This window comes from Eupeodes corollae, chromosome 1 (assembly GCF_945859685.1).
Source record: "Eupeodes corollae chromosome 1, idEupCoro1.1, whole genome shotgun sequence".
NCBI lineage: Eukaryota > Metazoa > Arthropoda > Insecta > Diptera > Syrphidae > Eupeodes > Eupeodes corollae.
This window is the reverse complement of record NC_079147.1, coordinates 79,416,950-79,434,389: the sequence shown is the minus strand read 5'-3', so window position 1 is coordinate 79,434,389 and position 17,440 is coordinate 79,416,950. Positions and strand designations below refer to the sequence as shown.

The 17,440-nt window shown below is 38.4% G+C and overlaps 1 protein-coding gene across 1 annotated transcript; it reads right to left on the bottom strand.

The window, feature by feature from the left end:
• Positions 1-12,389: 12,389 nt before the first annotated feature.
• Positions 12,390-12,812, bottom strand: LOC129940597 (uncharacterized). The gene has a single exon (XM_056048984.1). It carries the CDS (start codon positions 12,810-12,812, stop codon positions 12,390-12,392), a length of 423 nt encoding a protein of 140 aa, XP_055904959.1.
• Between the last annotated feature and the right edge of the window lie 4,628 nt (positions 12,813-17,440).

Here is a 17,440-nt window from a genome sequence, read left to right as displayed (position 1 = left end):
TGACTAGGTCAGTGTCGCTGTACAACCCGTACAGTTCTTCTTTTGATTTCAGCGATGGTGTCGTTGTATGTGTTCATAGCGGTGCCTAGATAGACATAGTCCTTAACTACCTCGAAGTTATAGCTGTCCATGGTGACGTATTGTCAAAGACGTCGTCGTTCAGTGTCCTTTTTTGATGACAGAATATACTTGGTCTTGCCCTCATTGACCACTAAACCCATCTTCTTTGCTTCCGTCGCAATGCTCAAAACACTCGAACTGACATCACGCTTTGATCTTCCAATTATGTCAATATCATCTACGTATCCGAGTTATTGGATGGACCTTTGGAAGATTGTGCCTCTAGTGTTGACGGTTGAGTTTTGCACAATTCTTTCCAGAACGATGTTGAAGAAGTCGCATGACAGTGCATCGCCTTGTCTAAAACCTTTTTTGACATCAAATGCATCGGTGATATCTTTTCCGACCTTGATAGAGCAGTGTGCATTCTCCACCGTCATTCTGCACAAAGGGATAAGTTTGACAGGGATGCCAAAACTAGACATTTCTCTGTAGAGATCTTCCCTATAGATGCTGGATCGTCGGTTTTTTCCAAGATCTGCCGTAGTGTGAATATTTGTTCGATAGTGGACTTTCCTGGTCTGAAGCCACACTGATAAGGACCTATCAGGTTGTTGGCAAACGGCTTTAGACTTTCACATAATGCGGCGGAAAGTATCTTATATGCAATGTTAGGGAGAATGATGCCTTTGTAGTTAGCGCAATTACGAGGGTCTTCTTTTTTACGTATCGGGCAAACTATGCCGAGACTCCACTCATTGGGCATGCTCCCTACCAAGTCATCGCCTGCTGCTTTGAATAGTTCGGCAGCGATGCCATCAGCTCCAGCAGCTTTGTTTGACTTAAGTTTAGATAAGCTATCTTCACTTCGTCAAGGTCGAGTAGGACGGAATTGTTGATCTGCGTCGCTTTCTCATGCTCTCTTTTTTTCCATCTAGGAAGCCGGTGTATCGCTCTCCTCTAGAGCTCGTGAGCAGCTCTGGTCCTTTTGTGCAGCGCCGTTTAATATGCCTGATGTTTTGCTGCTTGCGTTTGCTGGCATTCATCGTCAAACAAGCGCTATGGTGGCCTTGTGAAACCAAGCACTTCAGACGCGGCATCTCTGATGGCTGCAAGGCAATGTTGCCACTGGTTTTCAATGCTTAAAGCAGGCAGCATAGGACTCCTTAAGATGATATTAGAGACTCGTTCGGAAAAGGACATGGCCGTCTCTTGTGATCTTCTTCCAGTACTTCCTTGTTTTTTCTTGGATCGGGATATTTGTAACCGTACCTACAACGAGGTAGTGGTCGAAGTCAATGTTGCCCTCTCGGAATGTTCGGATATCCTGTATACTGGAGAAGTGTCGTGCGTCGATCGCAATGTGGTCAATCTGGTTGACGGTTGATTGATCAGGAGATTTCCATGTCCCCTTGTGGATATTAAGATGCGTGAACTGCGTACTAGCTAACAGAACGTTTCGCCCCGCAGCGAAATCGACCAGCCTGAATCCGTTGTCGGAGGTGGTGTCGTGCAGGCTGTATCTCCCGATTATGCCACCAAAGATGTCTTCTCTTCCTAGCTTGGCATTAAAATCTCCTAAGACAATTTTAATGTCACAGCCAGGGCATTGCTCATATGTCTTGTCCAAGAGCTCGTAGAATATGTCTTTGGTGTCTTCATCTTTCTCCTCTGTTGGGGCATGCGCGCATATTAGGCTTATGTTGGCGAATTTAGCCTTGATGCGGATTGTCGTGATGCGCTCGCTCACACTGTTGAAACTCAAGACTTTTTGCCTGAGCCTAGTTCCAACAACAAATCCACACCCAAATAGACGCTGTCTTTGTTCTCGGTAGCAGTCACCGTAATATAATCGCAGTCTTTAAGTTTGCGTTTGTCCGGTCCATCCCATTGCACTTCTTGGATGGCATTATCGGCTGTACATGGTCTGTTAAGGGACCTAACATTCCAGGGACAGAGCCAAAGTTCGTTGTCCTTATTTCGTTTGCGTGGGTTGTCAACAGTGAATACGTCCGTATCCGAGGCTTGTTGGTGCTTCGCAACTAAAGGTATAGTTTACGTGGCCAGGAAGTCATCCCGACGGCACAACCCCCAACCTGGAGGGTTAGATCCATAGTATAACTCCAAGGACGGGGAGCCGGATGAACCGCTCTTTATAGGCCTGGGCTCCGAATATATCGAAGAAGCCTTATAAGGTGTTCACGAAGTAGTACATCCTTACTGGAACTGTAGACGCCACCGTTGATTTCATCTCGAGAATTCGTCCGCTGCCGCCTGGATAAGGAGAGGTGCTTTAGTGGAAACACCTCTTCCCCCCTCTCTCGTTTGCTGCCCCCAACAACTTTCCACTGGGGACACAAACAAATATCTAGGTTGCATCTGTTTTCATTCGGTCTTATCGTTCCTTTAACTGGTTCAGCACTTTGGAGACAAACTGGGTTTCAGGTACCGATGATATTTACTCGTAAATAGAAACTTTTAAATCAATGAGTGCATCATCTTAAAATTCTAAAAGACTTTGAATATTCTTACTAACCCTTAATCTTACAAGATAAAATAAAAATTTTCAGTATTGCGCATAATGAAATTGAAAAAGAAAAAGAATTTACAACATACATACATACATATCCCGATGGTCCTTGCCAATATAATAAACTTCAGTTTAATATCAATTTCAATTTCCTTTAATTTTATCGTCTTATGACCTCAAATCCTGCCTGAGCGTATCGTCTTATATTGAAAATGTATTTACTCTAAATAGCACGACTATCGCGACCTCTAGGTATAAACGTACATATATATTTACTATCTATCTAAACTGATGTTGAATATTAAGGGTTCGTTTAAATTTGCATTTTATATTTATTTACTTATTTTGTATTTTCGTTTCTTTTCTCAAAACAAAAAAGAAAAGAGTCTTTTGTTTATGCTTTTGTAAGCTCATTAAATTTTAAATCTCAGCTCTGGTTCTTCTTTATTTAGGTATACTTTAGTACGTACGTTTTTCCTTTCAATTTTGTCGTCTTTGGTGCTGGAAGATATTATTCTTTTCTTATAAGAGAAGGTATCTACAAATATATAAACTTAGTCTCCTGCGAGGTCGGTCGGCTTTTGGGTACAAAGCCAATTTAAAAGAACCAACAAAAAGAAAAAAAAATAGTAAGGGACGTGCGATAGGAAAATTTGCTCAAATAAATTAGTTTTTTCGTTCGTCCTAAGTGGGTAAATGTTAAGCCGGACTAAAGTAAAAGACTATAGAACAGGGTTGCCACATAAACGTGCGAGTGTACGGGTATGGAATTTACTTATAAGGGAAGTATTAAAATCATCCTTAGTTTGTTGTCATAAATTAATTTAAAACTCTTGCTAGGCGGCAAGAGTTTGAGTATGGGATAAAGGACTTTTGTGGGAAGATCCTTTTTAACTTTGGTTGATATAGTTGAGGAGACAGAAAGAAATGTTTGTGTCCACCTTTATCTTGTTCCAGGAAAATTTGTTTTTAATTTTTAATATTTTTGCGTGAAGCTTAAATTTGATTGAAATAATGTACATATTTTATTAAAGCTTTATGACCAAACACTTTTTTGCTGAATTGTGCCTTAACCAATAGACGTTTGCCAGGCTTTTTAATTCCTAGATTTATCTGCATATATTTTATAGCAAACTCCTTTAGGTTAAGGTTCACTTATATCTGGAGGAAATTCTTAAAGCACGAAGCATTTTCTTTCCGCACACCATTCCATGGGGACATGCACTTCTTGACTAGCTCGATGTTGGCATAATGTTCCTAAAGTTAATTCCATAAGTTGACCTTCTTTCTAGATCAGTAATTTAGAATAGTAACTTTCTATAAAACATCAGGTTAGATTGAAGCCAAAAGCCAAAACACTTAAAACAAAAGTAAGTCCGTTGTTATAACAAATGGATCGAATCTTCTTCCTTGCTCGTTTAACCATTAATTCCATGAAGCATTTAAGAAAGCAAGTTTCGGAATTTTTAAAAACAATGTACCCGTAGCATGATGGTTAGTACGATGGACTGTCATGCGAGAGGTCTTGGGTTCGATAGCTGTCTACAGTTTTACACGCCAAGTTGCGGTCTTCCTCTACTGCGCAATCACTCGGAATTGAATTCGAAGACCTTCCGGGCTGGAGCGATGATGTCCATTCGCTCTACAAGACCCAGCCATCGAAGTCCTTGGAATTTAATTCTGTTAACCAATATTTTTTTCTCGAAGCATCCTAAGACTCTCTCATCTTCAGCGCCAAAAATGGGAACCGGGATGATGAGTGTCTTATCACTGCACTCTTGATGCTGTCATATGCGAATTTAAATCGATAAAGAGATGGTGGTTATCGATTTGAAGTTCCTGGTTTTTTCCAAGATCTACCCTAGTGTAAATATTTGATCGATAGTGGACTTTTCTTTTCAAAAGCCACACTGATAAGGGCCTATCAGCTTGTTGATGAACGGCTTCAGACTTTCACATAATACGGCAGAGAGGATCTTGTATGCAATGTTAAGGAGATTGATGCCTCTGTAGTTAGCGTAATTTAGAAGGTCTTTTTTTTATGTATCGGGCAAACTATGCTGAGATTCCACTCATCGGGCATGCTTTCTTCCGACCATATTTTGCAGATGAGTTGGTGCATGTTCCCTACCATGTCATCGCTTGCTGCTTAAAATAGTTCGGCAGCGATGCCGTCAGCTCCAGCAGCTTTGTTTGACTTCAGTTTAGATATATCTATCTTCACTTCGTCTAGGTCGAGTAGGTGGAATTGTTGATCTGCGTCGTCTAGGTTGAGTGGTTCTATCTCCCTTACAGCAGAATTCGGTTTGTTATTGCCGTTATATAATTTGAAGAAGTGGTGTTTCCATATTCTCAACATATACTGCGGTTCTACTACGATGTTTCCCTGATCGTCCTTACAGGCTTCGGTTCGTAGACGGCACCCTTTTGATGTTTTTTTTTACCTTTTGTGTTGTGGCCTCCCTCTGTCTCCTCGGTGTCGAGCTTCTCATACTCGATGTTGACCCATCGGAAAGTTCGGACATCTTGTATACTGGAGAAGTGTCGTGCATCGATCGCAATGTGGTGAATCTGGTTGATAGTTGATTGATCAGCAGATTTCCATGTCCCCTTCTGGATATTAAGATGTGTGAACTACGTACTAGCTGCCAGAACACCTAGCCCCGCAGTGAAATCGATCAAATGAAATCCGTTGTCGGATGTGGTGTCATGCAGGCTGTATCTTCCGATTGTGCCACAAAAGATGTCTTCTCTTCGGAATTTCGATCCGAAATTCGTTGTACTTGGATTGTCAAGAGTAAATCCGTCCGTATTCTAGATTTGTTGGTGCTTCGCAACTAGGATATTTTTACGTAGTTAGGAAGTCACTACGAACGGCACAACCCCCAACCTGGTGGGCTAGATCCTTAATATAACACCAAGGACGGGAAGCCGGATAAACCGCTCCTTATAGGCTTGGGCTCCGAAAAAGTCGTAGGAAGTAGTTCCACCTTACTGGAACTCGGGAATTCCTCCTCCGCCGTCTGGATAAGCAGAGTTGCCTTAGCTGAACACCTCACCCCTTCTCTCGTTTGACAGGCTAATAACTCTAAAATATTTTGGGTTAATGTGGCAGGGCTTCCTAACTTTGGGAATGAAGACAACTTAAACTTCTCTCCACACGAAAGAATGTGAGCTAGACTATTTAAGCTGTCTATGATGTTTTTCATAACAGGTACTAAAATATTGAAACTTTTCCCTAATTCTGCTTGTATTATTCCAGCGGTTAATAAGAATTTCTAAAGGAGTTAAATTACTGACGAGATCGTTCAGATTAGTGTTTTTAACTGAACTGCATGGAATGTGGACATTTAGGAACAGGGTGAATAGTCGCTTTAGTTTGTCCAGAAGCCGTCTATGTCTCTTAGACAGATTAGCAAGATTAAAATTTTTGAAGAGGATTCTACGAAGTTTTGATGTTTTACATCTGAGCTGAAAGTTCTCCCACCACATAGTTTATTATTGTTCAATATATCTTTTATGACTCTCAGTCATCAATTTCAACGCCAAACCATTTCGCATGAGCTTTTTTAAAAAAAGAAACATAAAAAACAAAGCTTATTTTTGGATCCATTGTGAAAACCCTTTTCTTATCCTTTTCCCACAAAAGCCACATCCTGTCAAAACATTATTATACAGACACTACCCCCAATCTACTGTCCTATTGAATGTTGGTGTACTCTTAAATTTTCTACACATATGCTTAGCTCTACTTTTCGCAGTCCAATCCAAACGACAATGAACCACTTCATTATGCTATGGACATTTAGTCATATACTCTTCGTACTACACTCTACACATAGTTTATAAGTAGTTGGCTGTTTGTAATATTGCCGAAACCCTAAAGGACACTTTGCTCTACACACAGAATTTACACCAAAGGTGATTTGCGCATTATCTGCATCAACAAACTACGAACTATATGTACTATAAGCCCCTATACTTATACTCTGTTCCAGGATTCAAACTTGTATGTAATATCCTTCCACAATCCCACATACACCATTCACATCATCATCAAACTGTATGAAGGTATATCGTCCTTCTATAATGTTTCACATTGCCATATAATCATCAGGATATGAGAACTGAGAACTATAGGTATACCATTCGGTTCTATGATCATCACATCCTACATATCGCCTACATAAAAGTGACCTAAGGGCTTAAGGACTTTGCATTAGCTTTTCATTGTCATCCTTGTCGGTTTTTAAGTTGTTTTTTTTTTTTTTGTGAATGGATGTTTTATTTTAGTCGTTGCTATCTTTCATAACTAAGGACTATTTCAACTTCATATCACTTTTTGTATTGGCCTTTGTGGCTCATCATTCCCATGTTTCTTAAATGACGGTCTGTAAAACCCGCTTAATTGAAACCACTTATCCTAAAAAGGCAAACTTATTACTCTGCATTTAACGTGACTTCAATTACAAAACTAGAGCTCAAAACGCGTATAGGCATGTTAATAACAATATTAAAGAAAATATATATATTAAAATAATAAAATAAACATTGTTGTTAACTTACCCAGGGCAGCCATTTAGGTCCAATTCTTTTTATATTATTAACTGTGAAATACTTCAAATTTATTTAAACTATCTACAATTGGTGTGTACGAAATTATTTGTTGTTCAAAATCGACCAGTATAGATTATTGGTATCTTGTTGATAAACATCTCGAATTCTAATTAAACTAATAAATCTTCTTAGATTGAAAAGAAAACGTTCTTAACTATCCCTGAACTTATTTGCAAATCAAAACCCTTTGAATGCAATCTCAATGTAAAAACAAAACTCAATTCGTGTAGTGTAGCTACATAGATTTTGCTTCGGGGCGAAACGTCATGGTTGCCAGTACGAGTTTTCCACACCTCAACATCCACAAAGAAACTTGGACTTCTCCAGATCAATCTACCGTCAACCAGATTGACCATATTGCGATTGAGGCCAGACACGCTTCCAGCATCATGGGTGTCCGAATTTTCCGAGGAGCTTACATCGACTAGGACCACTTCCTCGTAGTAGCCAAGGTTGCACTTCAAGTTTCCAGACCCAAAGCAAAACAGGGAAAGTCTGGGACAACGTCAAAAGGCTACAATTGCAAGAGATCCTTTTCGCAAATCCCTTTTCGACCGAGTTACAAGTAACCTCTCACGAAGTTCTTTGCCGCCAACACAATGTATCGAAAACCAGTGGCAACATTGCCAAGATGCCATCAGAGAAGCCGCCTCTGATCGCTTTCAAGAAGCCACCAACAAGGAACCCTTGGTTTGATGAATAACGTCGGCAGGCAAATGCAGCCAAACAACAGGCACGCAAAGCGGCGCTGCATATAAGCTGCTCATGAGCTCTATCAAAAGAAGAGCACCTACTTCTCAGAAGGAAATAGAGAGAGCATGATAAGCATGCGGTTGAAGATGTTGAGAGGTTTAAAAGCAGAAATGAAGTTCGAAAGTTTTATGAACAGGTGAAACGAAATTCACAAGTATGTACATACACCTAGAACCGAAGGCTGCAATAAAGAAAGTGGAAACATCATAGTGGAACCGCAGTCAATGCTGAGAACTGGAAGGATCACTTCTCCAGAGTGTATAACGTTGACGACGAACCGCATTCCGCTGTCAGGCAGGATGATCCATAGACGACATAAGCCAACAATGCAGTCTTCCCAACTTATGTAGGTAGGTAGAAATGGCGATCTCAAGGCAACCTAGCCTGAGATCTAATTAGCGCTGTAGTGCTCCGTTTTGATACCAAAAACCATTCCATGCCATTTCGTTGTCTCAGATAGCTCATCAAGTTTGTGAAAGAATGCTTTTCCAAAGTATTTCATTCTAGTGTTTGCCAAAGCAGGAAATTTGCAGAGGAAATGGATTATCGTTTTACTTTCTCTTTGGTCACTACAACTACGGCAATAGGTGTTGTACGAGATACCCAACTTCTCTGTATGAACTCCTATAGGCCAATGTCCGGTACAAACCGCAACAACAATGCCTTGGCCTGCATAGAAGATCGTTTGTGAGGGTTTTATTATAGGTGGGCCATGTCTTCTTAGATATAATGCAGTTGGGTAAATTGCTCCACCTTCGGTTTTATTCAGTTTGGTAGATAAAAAAGATTTTACTCTTCATAGCACCAAGAGGAATGTTAACCATTTCCGCAAGTCAGCTATGAAGGGCCGATCCTTGCCTGGCCTGCTCGTCAGCCCGTTCATTTCCCACTATACCACTATGGCCCGGAACCCAGATCAGGATGACACCGAGGTTAATATTCAGGCTCGCAAGGTCATCGCGATATTGCTGGACCAATTTAGATGAAGATGTGGCCGAGTTAATGGCTTTGACAGCTGCCTGACTGTCTGTGAAGATAGGTACATTTCAGTTTTGGTTTGGGCTTTGTTTAAGTATCTTACATGCCCTTCTTATTGCAAGCAGTTCACCCTGAAAAACGCTAGCAAAGTCAGGAAGCCTAAAGGATTTTTCTACATTTAGGGACTCAGAAAAGATCCCAGAACCATTTCCGCACTCCATCTTTGAGCCGTCAGTAAGGGTGGTTGTGTCGAAACCTATCGACACGATGTTATCCTCCCAATTTTCTCTGGATGGGAAAATAACCTTAACCCGCAGCCTAACAGCGATGCAGGAAACTATGTATTTAATAAAAAGGTTGATTGGTAGAAGATCCGAAATAACGTTTAAGGCGTTCGTTGGGCAAGTACGCATGGCCCCTGTGGTGCTCTGAACCTTCTTTAGCTTATCAATATTATAGGCTTTGCTAAGAGCAGGCCACCACACAATCGAACCATATGTTTAGATTGGGCGTACTACTGAAGTCCATACTTTTTGCCGAAAGTTTTGCTGCAGGCGTAGAAGGCAACACAGGCCTTCTTAACCCGTACTTCAATATTTAGTTTCCAGTTTAGTTTAGGGTCGAGTATAACTCCCAAATATTTTGCACTGGAAGACAATGATAGGATAGGACCGTTGAGTCGAGGTAGCGTGAAGGGCGGTACTTTAGTTTTGGTGGTAAAGAGCAACAGTTCAGTTTTACTTTGGTTATCTTCTAGTCCACAACTCGTGGCCCAGTTGCTAACTTTCTTCAAAGCTCACACCGTGATTTCACTAATCACAGAGGTGTACTTTCCTGACACCAATAGCACCAAATCATTCGCATAGGCTTCCGCCTTGACTCCACATCTCTCTAATTTAACGAGATTTGTATCCATGACCAGGAGCCATAGAAGAGTCGAAAGGACACCACCCTGGGGTGTTTCCCTACTCACGTGTTTTGTTGCGAATGTTTTGCCAAAAGTGGCTCGATACTTCCTACCACTGAGAGGCTGTCCAGGTTCCATCAGGTTTTTTTAGAAATGAATGATTACAATGTTCCTTCGATAAAACTTTGCTAAGCCTTGCGGAGTCCTTTATGTCTTCGATTGATTGACAGTATTCTCTCTAGCCTTGTCTTTTGGCTGATGACAGGGCTTGCTTGTAAATTTTAAGTAAATTTGTATACGATTGGTAAAATTTATGTTTGCGGCAGATATTGAAAATTGTCCTCGTCATTTTCCTAAGACTGGACAGTTCTGCATTCCACCAAGAAGGAAGGGTTTAGGGCTATATTTAACTGGGCAAGAGACTCTAAAAGCTTTAATTATAGAAGTTTCAAAGGTTTTCACCTTTCATTCAAGGTCTCCTATCGAATCAGTGAGATTCGGTAAGTTGCTTAGTTTGGAATTAGCATTTTGACTGAATTTCGTCCAGTCAGTTCTTTTGGGATTTTTGTAAGGCGGAGGGTTTTTCGACTAGAAATTAATTTGAAAAAGAATCCACTTGTGATCCGAAAACGAATTCAAAGGGGAAACTGTCCAATTCCCCACTAATAAATTACGGTTGTTTACTAAAGTAACATCAAGCACATCCTCCCATCCATCTTAATTTTCCGAGCTCGGAAAGACGAAAGTGAGAGTATTGCCTCTGTTACAAATGGTCATATTATTTTCAATAATAAAATAAAAAAAAAGTGAATCACCTTGTTCATTGATCACAGAACTTCCCCAAAGGGAATGGCGAGCATTTGCATCGCCTCCTATCAGAAGGTTTGCCTTTTTGATCTTAGCTTCGGTTATGATTTTGCACACCTCCTCAGGAGGTGATGGTGCATTATGGGCAGAGTAAAAAGAGGCCAACTGTCAGATCGGGAGTGCTTAGATTTGAACATAAAAAACCTTTTCAATGTTTCTTAGCAAAAATACAAGTTCTGGGATAACCTTGGTTTTGATCTGCGTTTTTATAAAAGAAGTCGTATTGGTTGTATTGGAGGCCTCGCACCTTGAGGCCGTTTATCCACGGTTCTTGGATAACGCGAATGTCGAAGTTTTCCTAACTAACTTCGAGTGCTTCAGATTAACCGGATGACCTTCAGCGCGTTTCTAATTATTTTTAGCTGCAAAGCTGGGGCCCGGCAACTTGCTGGGGACCTCGACTCCGCTAACAACATCGTCAACCTCGAAGTTGTCATCAGATTTGTCGGTGTCTGTTCCTCGACACTGCAGAATTTTAATTTTGTAAGTATCTTATAAGTGCGTTTGGATGATGTCCAGTGCGGAATTATATATTTTGTAATCTTCATAAGTTTTCTTATTTGCGAAATATTTTGTATTCGCTCTTCAAAATTTTCCACAGCAAAACCTTTACATTTTTCGCTCAAATCGTTCAAGCTCTTTAACTATCGCAGGTGAAATAGTAAATCAGGAGCAAAATCCGTATGCCAATATTGGTCGAATCAATGTTTTATATACCAAAAGTTTTGTTTTTTTGGGTTTTAATCTCACAGTAACAAATTTGGCCTTACTTTCGGGCGTGTTCATTGAAAAGGAATCTGTTATGTAAGTGAATATCTAAGTAATTAATTTTGGTTCGTTATGGAATAGGTACGTTGTTTATGTTTAGGGAGACAGTTTTCTTTTTTTAACTGCCATGCGATGGCCTTTTCCACTTGTGTTCCAACGCATGTTAAGCTACATTTTCCCGTAGTTATATCCCACTTTTTGTAATAGCCTTAAAGTAAGGGTTGTTTTTGTTCTATTTTAAAAAGAGCTTTCTGTGGTCGTACATCACTATAGTCTGTCCGATAAAAATTGGCAGTACAGGGAAGATAGGGATATCTGCATCTCGTTCGCACTCTTTTCCTACGCATAAGTACCTTTCTCAAAAAAGCTCTTACAGGGTTGCCGTAATGCGCATTTTGAATTTGAAAAAACTAAAAAAAATAACTGCAGGGTTACCATTCTTCTTTTTTACATTGAAATTTCATTTTGTTCATAATTATATATGAAAATGAAATAAAAATTATCTTTTTCCACACCACCAAGAGGTAAGATAAATGGCGCGTTTTTGAAGGGTATCCCCAGTAGGCCTAATCCATTTTTGATAAAAAACAAACAAAAAAAAATTTATTCATAAATATTAAGATAACAAAAAAATAAAATAAACAAGCATAACAAAAATAAATAACAATTCATGTTTCATAATATTTACATATACATATATACATTTTAATCCGAAGAGTAGTTACTGCTGCTGCTCTCTTTATCTAAATTTATGATGAGGCTTTCCACAGCATCTTCCGAAAAAACGTCCATTTCCCACATTTTTGGCTCAACCACCTGCTCAACGTGTTGGACACACCAATGCCATTTTTCAGCGTCCACGTTTTGTATTGCACTTTCGAAAAGGCCTTTTAGTTCTGTCATCTTAAACTACTTGTTTCGACATGCCACGAATCCTTTTACTTGAGCCCAAACCAATTCTATTGGATTCAGCTCACAGTGGTAAGGAGGCAAGCGAAGCACTTCGTGTCCTGCAGCTTGGGCCATATCGTCAACGACGTATGTTTCATACCTGGTTTTATGGTGCTTAACAATGCTCAACAACTCTGACTTCACCATATCATCCTCGAAAGAAATATCGTTTGACCGGAGCCAAATCTTTATGTCGTTTTTTTTTGTTGCTGTAGTTGGAGCTTTGTTTTTCTTTCGTGAATGATATGATGCGTTATCCAGGACAATAACTGAGTTGGGATCCAGGCACGTAAGTGTTTCCTTAAACCACTTTTCATAAACGTCGGCGTTCATATCTTCGTGATAATCACCACTGCTTCCAGAAACATAGAAGTCCGCCATCTACGAAACCTGTAGAGCTTCCTATGTGCGTTATTATAAGCCTCTTCCCTTTTCCCGATGGTGCACGCAAACCTGTTGATGAACCTTCCGTGAAAGCTTTCTGAGGTGTTATTATGGACGGATCTTGCCAAACTTTTTCTTTTGTGTGCCCTTCGTTTAGCCAAGTTTCATCAGTGTAATATATTTTGCGGTTTTGTTCCCTAAGTTTTTTTATTTCACGCAAGTATAGCCTTCTCCAGGCGATAATGTCATTTCTTTCTAATAATACACTTTTTCGCTGGCGACAGGCAAACTTAAAGCCAAGATTTTTTGTCAAAATCGTGTCCAAGTAAGACCTGCTGATTTTGTTGATGTTGACATTAAGTTTTACCTCATTCAGGATTTTGTCAAGCGTCGGTAATTCATTATTTGAAAAAAATTGGTGAACTATTTGTCTAATTGCACATTTATCAAAATCATCAATTTTAATTTTGCGACCAGATTGGTTTTTCTTTTTTGGTGGTGAGTTGTGGCCTTTGGTGCTGTTTTCCTTCAGAAGTCTGTATACTGTTCGTTCAGATACAGAAAAAATATCAACAACCTGCTTTACAGCCTCTGTTTTGCTTTGCAGGTTCTTACAAATAGCTTTTGTCGCCTCAACTATTTCTTTTTTTTGTCGGCACTCAAGTCCTTTGAGCCTGTTGATGTTGAAGCCATTTTTAATTTGCAAAACACAACAAAAACACAACAATAAAATACAAACAACACCACAAAATCATAAAGATAATATACAAACAAAACAACAAAGGCACAACACTAAAAAACAAACCACACAACAATAGAACAACAACAGGACAACAAAATTATTACAATAATGCACAAAAATAACTCGCAAAATGAACAAACCTACCGCCCGGCACAAGAATCTACGCAAATAATATACTTCCTCAAATAAAATGGCTTTGATTTTTATAACTGCATTTTAACTGATTTCCAGAACTTTAAAAGAAATGCAAAAGTCAAAACACAACACGATAACACTCATCGTTAAGAACTTTTAAAAAAGCTCTCAAAGCAAAAGCTCCTCAACAGAAACCCATTGAAAAAGTAAGAAAAAAATACGAAGTGAGTTAAGAAATTGAAAAAGGCAACTCTGAATGTGTGTGATTTAATGAGGGTTGAAAAGCAGCAGAGAACGATCACAGTGCATTGCATGCTCAAGTGTGTGCCAGGTAGGTCGTTGTGGGATTTACGTTGGATGCCATCGAAAATTCATGGGTGTTTTATTAAACTTTTTAAAGGAGTTTCCTTCAATTGGGTATGGTGTAGAAAATAGCGCGCCACTGATTTTTAAAAAGCTCTCCCATAAGGCCTGTACTGCCAATTTTTATCGGACAGATTATAGCTACTATGATGATATCGTCTGCAAATAGGATTCCATTAGGTTCTTCAATCGAAAAACCGAATGGGAAACCATATAAGTATATATTAAACAAAATAGGACTCAATATTGATCCCCGCGGAATTCCTGATAATGTTCTGAAAGGATCTGCGTTCAGTTTTAAGAAATATTGATGCGAATCGGTTTTCAAGAAAACTTTGAATAATACGCACGAGCCATGTGGGAAAATCAAGTGTTAACAATTTATAAATCACCCCTTTGTGCCGAAGATTATCAAATGACTTTTCAATATATATGTTTAATGAAATCGTGCGTCTTTTATATCTCAGGTTTTGAATAATTGTATTGCAAAGTAGGAGAGTGGCATATTCAGTTTAATGTTGTTTTAAAAACCCAAATTGAATTTGAGGAATAATGTTATTATCCTCACAGAGAATATTGACTGTTTTAACTATTATTTTTTCGAAGAGTTTTCCAATGTTGGAAAGCAAGGAAATAGGTCGAAAATCTTTTAATTCTCTTGTAGGTCTAGTTTTAGCTACTGTAACAATTTTGCTCTTTTCCAAGCTTAAGGAAAGTAATTGTTAATGCAATGACTAAACAAAGATGCTAGTATTTCATCGAGTGAATGGGGCCTCTTTCGCAGGATAAAGTTGAGTATTCCTATTCTTCAAATATGAACATGTTGGGGTGATGCGAACGGAGTAGTTGCTGGGTTATTTATGGCAGATAGTTGTTGATATTCAATATTATTTCTGTTAAGGTGTTTATGAAACAGTCGTTTTAACATTTTAAGCCTCCCGTTCCGAGTTTTTATAAGTTTCATCGTGAGTTTAGACACATACTTATATTTGTTACTCCTAGTTACAAAAATTGTTGACCTAGCTTCAACTAAAACAGTTGATTTCACTACACAACATTTAACCAAATGAATTAAAAGCTCCATAATCAAGAATTCTATGTGAAAGTATCTCAGAACGACGTTCCATGAATTCATTTTTTAAATGGCGAATCTTGAAAAGACTTATGCAAATAAGTTTTCTTTAAGTTTTATATAAATCCTATATAAGGCAACATTAAATTAACTATCATTTAGTTTTTCTTTAATTTATTTAACCTTTATTTCAATAGACCAACATAAATAAAAATTGTACATACAAATTATTTATTTATAAGTTACAATGTTTCAGTCAATGTTTTTTCCTAAGTTGAGTATAGGTTAATGAATTGTTTCTATAGGTCTATACTCATTACGCCAATTGAAAATAACTATCCATAAAATTATGGTTTACAATTAGGACATTATAATTACATACCTTCCTTTCCTATGCTGTAGTATGTTGCAGGTGTAGAATTGTAGATATATTAAATCGCGTGACAATATTCTGTTGCATGTTTAATTGCACTTAAAAACAATATTCAATCCATAGGTTAATTGAAAGGACATGATAAAATCAAAACACATAATAATAGTACAAATTGATTAGTATTTTATGCCGTTGTCGTTTATAGTGTTGACATCGTTTTGAAATACATAATTTTTCAACATAAAAATAGAATTTTTAAATTCTTGTTCTATAAAGAATAATAACGTTTAATGTATTGGAATATAAATTTATGAAAGAAAAAACACTTATTTTTCAAATATATCAAAATTCAACATGTAATACGTTTTAATATCACTTTAAATAATACAGAGTGATGTTCATGTAAAAGCTCTTTCTTCCAATCCATTTATTTTACTATACTCGAAGGCATAACATCATTGTTAATTGGTGTAACATCGCTTAATGTCTCCAGCACACACCTTCTAGACGATAGACAAGGCATGTATCCTCTAGCAAAATAACACCTGCTTTCATTCACCTTTGAGATAATTAGGTCTTTAGCCTTCTTTAAATTACCAACGTAGCTATTCACTGGTATATCTCTGTTCGCGATTAAAAGCAAACACACATTCAAATAGAAAATGTGTTCGAAAAACATTTTTATTTCTATTATAACATTTCAATTTATTTTTATATTAATATTACAAACGAAAAAGTAATTTATTCTCAAAGAAAATAGCAAAATTGTTAATATTTAGTAAGAAAAAAAGAAAAGCCTTTAAGAATGTCTTATTCTAACACAACTTCTATACATATATTTATTTATTTACTTAAATCTCCATTTAGAGTGCTCGTACTGTGGCGAGAGTCCTAAAAGACCGTAACATACATAAATCCGCTGGTCTGGATGGTATCCCCGCTATTGTTCTGAAGAGGTGTTCTTCAACGCTCTCAAAACCACTCCAAAAACTTTTTCATCTATCCTACTCCTCAGGTCTCGTTCCGAGAGGATTGAAAACTGCATTTGACCAGCCCATCCCCAAAAAAGGCGAATCTTCCTCACCCTCTAATTACGGACCGATTGCACTTACGTCCCTTCTCTCCCAGGTCATGGAAACGCTGATTAATTATCAGCTGAAGAAATATTTTGAAGATCGAAAACTTCTTAACTTAACTTCGAAGCAATAGGTCCACTGGTGATCTTATGGTTCATATCACCGAACAGTGGAGCAAATTTGTACATCGTTTTAGAGAAAATAAAATTATTGCACTTGATATTTCAAAGGCATTTGATAGAGTTTGGCATCAAGCTCTTTTATCGAAAATGCTTGCTTTTGGTATTGATGAATCTCTTCTTTATTGGGTTAGAAATTACATTCCGGGCCGTTCAATTCAAGTAGCATTGGACAGGTTCAAATCTGATATCCACTAAATAAAAGCTGGTGTGCCCCAGGGCTCTGTTCTATCTCCAACACTCTTTCTCATTTTTATAAATGATCTCCCGTCCGCAACTGCCAATCCAATACATTGTTTCGCTGACGATAGCACTCTTAGCTTTTCATATTCGTTTTCAGACTCACATTCCTTTGCCTCGGATGTGGAACTGCAACGACAAAATATGATAAGCTTATTAAATTCTGACCAAAACAACATTGTACAATAGGGAATAAAAAAAAACAGCGTGGAATTTAATGCTTCGGAAACCTAATGCTGTATTGTATCTTTAAAGCGAGATATACTCCCCTTGCCATCATTCATAGATGGAACTTGCATCGAGGAGACTGAGCATCTCGATATATTTTCGGTATGCGTATCACTAACTACCTTTTGTGGAACGATCACGTACTCGATGTTGCAGCTAAAAATGCCTCAAGTTTTTCGGCCCCTCTGATCAGTCTGTCATCTACAAAACTTACATA